This window comes from Cyprinodon tularosa, unplaced genomic scaffold (genome assembly GCF_016077235.1).
Source record: "Cyprinodon tularosa strain WSP-4 unplaced genomic scaffold, ASM1607723v1 ctg485, whole genome shotgun sequence".
Taxonomy (NCBI): domain Eukaryota; kingdom Metazoa; phylum Chordata; class Actinopteri; order Cyprinodontiformes; family Cyprinodontidae; genus Cyprinodon; species Cyprinodon tularosa.
This window is the reverse complement of record NW_024039213.1, coordinates 261,253-269,266: the sequence shown is the minus strand read 5'-3', so window position 1 is coordinate 269,266 and position 8,014 is coordinate 261,253. Positions and strand designations below refer to the sequence as shown.

The 8,014-nt window shown below is 38.5% G+C and overlaps 1 protein-coding gene across 1 annotated transcript; it reads left to right on the top strand.

The window, feature by feature from the left end:
• The first annotated feature begins 697 nt into the window (after positions 1 to 697).
• zdhhc7 (zinc finger DHHC-type palmitoyltransferase 7) lies at positions 698 to 8,014 on the top strand. The gene is made up of 6 exons (XM_038302256.1): positions 698 to 1,071; positions 3,626 to 3,750; positions 4,141 to 4,237; positions 4,641 to 4,722; positions 5,209 to 5,339; positions 6,306 to 8,014. Exons 1-6 carry the CDS (start codon positions 727 to 729, stop codon positions 6,486 to 6,488), a joined length of 963 nt encoding a protein of 320 aa, XP_038158184.1. The 5' UTR covers positions 698 to 726; the 3' UTR covers positions 6,489 to 8,014.

The window sequence follows — 8,014 nt, the reverse complement described above, 5'->3', positions numbered from 1 at the left end:
AGTTGGCCAACATTTCTATAAATCCTTTGTTTTTATTGGTCTTCAGTAATATTCTAATTTTCTGATATGATGAATTTGAGATTTTCATTTGTTGTCATTTGTAATCATCAAAATTAAACAAAATAAACACCTGAAATATATGAGTTTGTATGTAATGTATGAATATAATATACACGTTTCACTTTTTAAATGGAATTACTGAAATCAATCTACTTTTTCATGATATTCTAATTTTATGACCAGCACCTGTAATGTTATTGTTGAAATGGAGAAAAAGAAGAGGAAATGCATTTGACATGCATGTTATTAGGAATTATCTATTGGTAATCTGACAAACCTGCAGTTTGATCTTCCTTTCGTATCATAGAGAAACTCCTAACCCTTTGTTTTTTTATCAGTGTTATTAGAAAACAATCAGACATGGCTGCAGCGACTTATTATTAGCCCATATCTACTGCAGCTTTAGGGTCAGCTTTCCAAAGGACCTTGTGTTGCCATTGATTTTATCCATTAGCTGCAGATGATGTCTCTCCTGTTTTTAGGTTGTCATGTGACCTTGGCTTGATAACATATTTAAAACCTGCCTCCAGAGGGGGAACAGCGTGTTGTGTAGTGAAACACTGAGTACCAGTGGTCATAAGTATTTTTTCTTTTATAAGATTAGAATAAAGCCTGACATTTCAAGTTGGTTTAGCTCAAAGTATTTGTGTTCTCCCGCAGGGCAGGATGCAGTCTTCAAACCACCGACTACGTGATATGGAGCAGCACCACCCGCTGCTTGCAGCTGGTGCAGATGTAGAGACAGGCATCCTGGGAGCCGGCGTGATGGTTGGAGGTCCAAACTCCGGCCACACAGTAGGGAACCGCACTGTCTGGTTCATTCAGGACAGCTGCGGGATGGTGTGCGCCACCATGACCTGGTTCCTGGTCCTATACGCTGAGTTTGTGGTGAATTTCGTCATGCTTCTGCCTGCCAAGAACTTCTGGTACTCGCTGCTGAACGGGGCCACCTTCAACTCCCTGGCTGTACTTGCACTGGCATCACACCTGCGCACCATGTTGACCGACCCAGTAAGGACTTTCAGCATCATAACAATCGCTGAAACATTTAAACACAGAAGCTAAGTGGAGTTAAAGAGGGGCTTCACTGAAATATTAAAATCGGAAAATACTCTACCTGTAAAGAGAGTCATATATGATAAATGTGGTTTTTGGAGTCAGAAAAGTGTGCAAGTTAGAGAACAACCCGACAGCACAGGCACAGTGTTATTGGAGCCGCTATCCAGTGTAATGTGGGGCACTGAGGAGCAGTTTTTTTTTTTATATATACTATTCTGTATGAAGACTCTGCAGAGAAGCTTGTTAAACTAAGTCTAAATGTCCGACTTAGAATTTAATTTAACATCAAGGTTTACATTTTTACCCTGGCTGATAAATTATGGCTGATCCATGTCATCTGGTCAAGGTTGTTTACTTTTCTGTTTCAAATGAGGCATTTAACTTGTTTTCAGCTAACACTGTTACTTAAACTACATTCAATTCATTACTGACTGTAGGCTGCTTTACTATATACAGTGTTTGGTTGCTAGTAGAACATATTCATTTCCTCTTAAGTTTGACCTCCACTTTGTCACTGGATTCAGTTGGTCGGTTCATGCTTTAGCTGATGACTTGCTAGTTAATCTTACTCGAATAAAACAAAAGCCCCTTAGATGCTTTAGTGGTTGGTAAAACGTGGCTTAGCAAGTTTCCATGTAAACCTGTGTGTTATGTGCCCCAGGCCCATTATGATTTTTGTCCATTTCTTTTCTTCGTTTACTTATAAACTTTAGTTGAAGGATCTTTTTGTTAATATATTTTAGGATTCTTTTAGTAAATCAATTATGTTAATTTGTGGTGCTGTCGTCCGCCTATAAATAGGCTGGCCTTCAGCACGTTAGCGTGTTCCTTGCGTGTTCCTTGTGCGTTCCTTGCGCGTTCCTTTCCAACCTCGTTTGGACGCCACTTCCCACCTGCTTCATTTGCTCCATCGTGCGCGGTGCGCACTGGTCTTGTCGCTGCGGCCTGCAGCGGACGTTCCAGCCTGCCATGTGGTATTTTTGTTACCTTTTTCTTACTTTTTTCTTGAGGTTTTTGGCCTGGCGGGACCGGTAGTCCTGTTTTCGATTTTTCTTTCGCTTAGGTTATTTTTTGCCTTTAGTCCGGTACCAGTAGGGGCTTCGACGGCCCTGTATAGGGTTGGCCCCCTGCTGTACCGTTTTATTCTGTTTGATCGGCCTGCCAGGTCCAACTTTCTGTTGTTACTTTGGGTTTCTTTTTTTATTTTTTTGGGGCACGGGATTTGAGGGCCGTTAACTATTTTTCTCTTCGCAGAACATCTGAAGAAGCCGAACCAAGAACAACTAAAACGGAGAGAATTTATTAATAAAACATCTTTTTTTGAACCCTCATTTTTTGTCTCGTGTCCTCAAATATGTTGTGTCCTTGGTGGGCGTAACACTGTGTAAAATCCATTTATTTTACCAGTTTCAAAGCACTTTAAAAAGGAATGTTAAAAGAGTAAAAAAACTGCTGGTACAATAAGAAAAAATAAAAATGTAACCGATAGCCGGAGAGGAATTAAGAAATAAACAAGTGAATCTATCCAAACAAAGATTAAAGTATTTTCTGGTTAAAGATGATGTCTTGTACTGGGACTACAGTGCTAAAGAGACATAATTTTGAATTTACCAAAAGTATAGGGGCACAGTAGCTAACGATTTTGGAGTAGAAAATGTCCCATGACTTAATGGGTTGGAAATCTTACAAACATTTTTATTTCATTTGCTTACTATTCAGAGGATCAATTTCTCACCAGTTATATTTATAAGCACAAATGAACTAAACTGAATATAAAAATAAAATCATGATAAAGCAAAAGGCAAAATACGTTTTAATATAAGGAAAAAAATCTATGGAAAAACAAAGGCTGCCCTAATGGTCGTGCTCTGTGAAATTAAAGGGTTGTTAAATGATGTTTACGTAAAATAATTTAAAGACCAGCAGTAAAAGGGCCGACTGTTCCAGAACCCCGAATCTGGTCACAAGCTTATGATCTTACTGGTGATACGTGACTGTTGAAGCTTTTCTGAGATAACGAGGTGACATTTAAAACCTGAAGCAAAGCTCAAAAGACTATTCTAATAAAAAACAAAAAAACAGGGTGATACATTCATGCTGGCTTGTGGTGGTTAGAAGAGGGTTGGCCGAGTTTTACGATGGCTGTCGATTGCTTTGAGGTGGATAAGGTAATCCAAGTAGGACGTTACAGACCTCCCTACTGACCTGCTTCCCCCCGAAGACAAATCCGGCAGTTATTAGCATGGGATGAATGAAAAATCAGAGGACTGAGGATGGATCTTTGTGGTACTCCCCATGGGAGTTCAGCATAGGTGGACATTCAATCATTAAAGCTAAAACTGAAACGTCTAAGAGGCTGGAAAGACAATGGATCCTAATGTTGATTTAAATGACTTTAAGTAGAGAATTAAGTTAGTCTAAGTGAAACTGAACACGACCCCTTCAATCTTAATGCATGATTTATCGCTATGGATATGTGTAACAATATATTTTTTCCACAATTTAGGGTGCAGTTCCTAAGGGCAATGCTACCAAGGAGTACATGGAGAGTTTACAGCTTAAGCCTGGTGAAGTCATCTACAAGTGCCCAAAGTGTTGCAGCATCAAACCTGAAAGAGCACACCACTGCAGGTCAGCCTGACAGCACATGGAAACCTTTCTCTTCTGTTTGGATGTTTTTAACAAAAGCAGAGAACATCACTTTTATATGAAATGAATTGGAAGTGCAACTGTTTCTGAGTTGGGTTGAGAGTTGAGGGGACAGTGAACTTGAAATAAGGTTCGACTGCACCACTTGGTTTCTGTGCTGGTGTCTCAATGAACAGATAAGTTTAAAAAGACATTTAATATCATCTTATGTTGAAATTGTAGTTGTTTAACCCAGATAAACACAACAACAACAAAAAAATACAATCAAATGTCCAAGCTTATATTCTTTTAAACTCAAAATATAGTAAAATCAAAGTATGCAGATGTTCCAAAGCTCTGTGTTAATAATTAATTTGTGTCTTCTTCATTCAGTATTTGTAAACGATGCATTCGGAAGATGGATCATCACTGTCCCTGGGTCAATAACTGTGTGGGAGAGAAGAATCAGAGATTCTTTGTTCTTTTTACTGTAAGTATATCAATGTGGGGAAACTGGCAAGAGGCTGTGGCAGAAATGAGCAGATCTTTCATCAGAAACAGGTCTACATTAAATAGGCTCTCAGTGCTACATCTGGGACTCCCTTGATAAGATCAGCACTTTTTATGTCTGAATTTGCTGACTGGATTGTTCTGAAGACATAAAATTAAAGCTGCCTTCTATGGCTGCCATTAAAATCTAGCACACGCCTTTTTCAACACTTTGATTTACAGAAAAGGGAGCTTTAAAAGCTAGTTCAGATTTACATCTCATTACAGTAAAAAAACTGCATACATTAAGATAAAAAAAAACACAGCACCATTAGTGGAGCCAAGCTTAAAGGATGAACCTGTTTTATGATCAAATCTTTTGTTTTGTATTATTTTCTCCACAGATGTACATAGCATTGATTTCAGCCCATGCTCTGGGCCTGAGTGGAATGCATTTCTTCACATGTATTAAGGTGCAGTGGAATGGTAAGACTGCAGAATGTTTTTTTTTTTTTATATATATATATAAAGTTGCCTTAAGAAACAAACACAACAACAAAAAAGTTCCGAATTTAAAGGAACATTTTAAATGTAGAATTAAAAGTCCCAATATAAAATCCACTTTTATTTCAGAATTGATTGGAAATGTTCATCCCAATCATAGAAGACTGTCATTGTTGTTGATTTTGTTTTGCAGAAATGAAAACGAATAAAAGTTTTGCTTGAGATTTATCATTGGCTGGATAAAAAGAAAATTTTTAAAAAGCTGTTGTTTATAGATGGTCTCTACAGCCGACAGGACTGCTGCAGGGGTTCTGACATTAGATCATCGATTCCCATTGCTTTAGTGGACTAAAACTGAAAACAATGGCTTATAACTTTTTTTCCCCCATAATTGACATCCATTTTTCAAGTTTTAGTTAACTTTACTGTGAAAACCTTTGATTTGGTTTCTTTTCTCGCCCTGTTTAGAGTGCAGTGACTTCTCACCAGGGGTGTCTGTTCTGCTGCTGATCTTCCTCTGTCTTGAGGCCATCCTCTTCCTAACTTTTACGGCCGTTATGTTTGGCACACAGATTCACTCTATCTGCAACGATGAGACGGTTAGTAGCCGTTTTAACCTCCTCAGCTTTTTTAGCTTTAGGTTCAGCTCTATCATTTCTAACCTTAAAGATGAAAGGCCAAAGAGGCAATTAATACATTTTGAATATATGCAAAAATATTAGACTATCAAGAACTCTGAATAAAACTTGATGAATGGTACTTATTCAGATCTTTATAAATGTCCCAATGGGAAATAATTAACAATATATTTCTTCTTTGCAATAGCCATTTGGTCTTAAAACTAGAGAAGCCTCAACACTGAGTTGCTGAACACACACATACACATGTTTGTGTGTAAAGAAATCAGATTGATTAGGAATTTAGGTACGAGAGTCAAGTTATGGAGGTCAGAATGACTGATTTCAGATTGTTTTAAGATTAGTTTTTAGTTAGACCGAATAGAAGAGAATAGAATAGAAAATCCCTTTATTGTCCCCCTATGAGGAAATTCTGGTGTTTACAGCAGAAAAAAGATTATACAAAAAAAAGGGTCACACAAATGTGGACCTTAGAAAAGTGTATAAGAATAACGTAATAGTGAAGAGTTAAAATAGAATAATGTACTGTAAAGTGTTTTAATGATGTAAAACAGTTCACATGGAGAATAAATAACCAATATACAGCTATGGACATTTTTATAGTAATGGATATTTGAAAATATCAGCAACATCAGATATGTGCAAAATAACAGCTCAGAATAAAAACAAACCTTACAGCAGTAATATCATGGGTTCTGATCATTAAAGGAGTGAAAGGTCAAGTTGTTATTCTTTTTTTTTTTTTTTTTATAAGTTACACAGACTAATAAATGGACAAAGACATGATGAGTAGGTGAGGTTATCTTGTTATTGCTGCAACTTTGTAAGGAAAGGAAAGAGTTCTCTGAACAAAAGGTGGATAAAAACCCACCTGTTGAGATCATTTCTTGAATTAAGTTTCTTTGAACTGATTTGAATCTTTTTCAGGAGATTGAGCGTCTCAAAAACGAGAAGCCAACATGGGAGCGTCACATGAGATGGGATGGAATGAAATCTGTCTTTGGGGGTCCGCCGTCACTTCTGTGGTGCAACCCATTTACAGGCCTCCATCTGCGCCGTCTGTTGGCGGGGACTCAGGGTCGCCGTGGCGGCTCAGAGTTTTCCGTCTGACAGTCTGGCCAGACAGATTTGTTATCGGTCCCCCCTGTGAGGACTACGGTGGACCTTCAATTCCTCAGCCTGCCCTTTGAAGGGAACGATACACAGGCTGCTGCAGCGGGACCACAAACATCACAGCTGGCTGTATAACACTCAACACTGTGTTAATTTGCACTTGTGTTCTCAAAATTGGGCTGTTTTTTCTTGAGCAGCATTTCGATTTGCTTGTGTGAATTTTTTATCTCACGTACTACAGCAGTCAAGTCAGGTCTGTCTCCAGGAACCATCCAAACGAGTGTTGGAGATGCACTTGTGTTTCTACAGCATATCATTTATCAACTCTGCAGTCGGGGAAAAGGATCACAAGTGGGAGAAATGCTCAGTACTCATCTGGATCCAGACATGGAAATCCCAGTTCAGGATTTGCACTACTTCCTTTATAACAGCCATGTGTGTGCAGAGCACAATAACTTTGAACTATGTGCTCAGACATGCATGAACAACAGACACATCTGCCAGCCTGGAAGTGGCAGCCTTTTAAAGACACCGGCCATTGTAAACACAAGCCTTATTCTTAGACAAGAGGACCAAATGGCTTTTCTCATCAGTTCGTCCTCCTCTTGTGTTTTTTTTTTTTTTTTTTTTTAAGTCTTTGGTATTTTTGTTGTTACGTGAACCTGTAAAGATATTCTTCTATTTTTAAGTGACTACTGAAGCCTTATCACCAAGACCACTCCTCAACAGCTATCCTACGTGCTCATTTGGATAAGGAAGTCATTCTCAGTGTCCATAGCTTTGCCATTCATCCCTGCTTACATGCTGCCTAACATCTTAGGAGCCTTTCTGAAACGATAAATTACTGATACGTCTCCCTAATTCAGGCTGTAGATTGAATGTAATTTTTAATGGTTTTCTATTTGTGTTTATCTTCATGCTGTTAGATGGAGGAATAGATCCAGAAACATGGAGAGATTGCATTCAAACACTGAAACCTCACAAGCTGCTCAGAGCCAGAATAGACATGATCAGTTTGCATGCTGCTAAGCAACTATGTGGTGTACCCTCTTGTTAAAGAAGACTGCACCATAGTACATCACTGGACTACAGAGCAACGCTTTTTTTCTCTTTGTAAAGTTGGTACAAACAGGAAGTCGTTTAATTATAAAAGCATTAAGTCTGAACTGTGTTTGGGGGAATTGCCTTTTTTTTCCCCCCTCTCCATAGGTTTAACCCCAGCAATATCTGCCAGCAGGGCAGGAAGTGATCATGTTCAGGTGTTGCATCAGAGCACTTAGGCTGTTAAAGTGATCCATTATATTTATGACGCTCACCTTAACAGAAGTGATATGCCAGTAAGCACTTGAAACGGATGCGTCTTGAATATAAGTTAGGGTTTAGTCTAAGAGGCTGAAAGTGCTTAAATGAAACCTTTTCAGTCTGATATTCCCAGCGAAACGATTTAGTGCTATTTGTTCTCATCTGTGGTGATCAAGAGAAATATCTTCGCTGTTTACACTATTGATTAAAATCTCAAAGAA

What these genes read in the sequence shown, in the direction of transcription:
- zdhhc7 (XM_038302256.1), top strand. Translation starts at nt 727, where the DNA reads ATGCAGTCTTCAAACCACCGACTACGTGATATGGAGCAGCACCACCCG. An exon ending in GCACCATGTTGACCGACCCA is followed by an intron (nt 1,072 to 3,625) that starts GTAAGGACTTTC and finishes TCCACAATTTAG; the next exon opens with GGTGCAGTTCCTAAGGGCAA. An exon ending in GATTCTTTGTTCTTTTTACT is followed by an intron (nt 4,238 to 4,640) that starts GTAAGTATATCA and finishes TTTTCTCCACAG; the next exon opens with ATGTACATAGCATTGATTTC.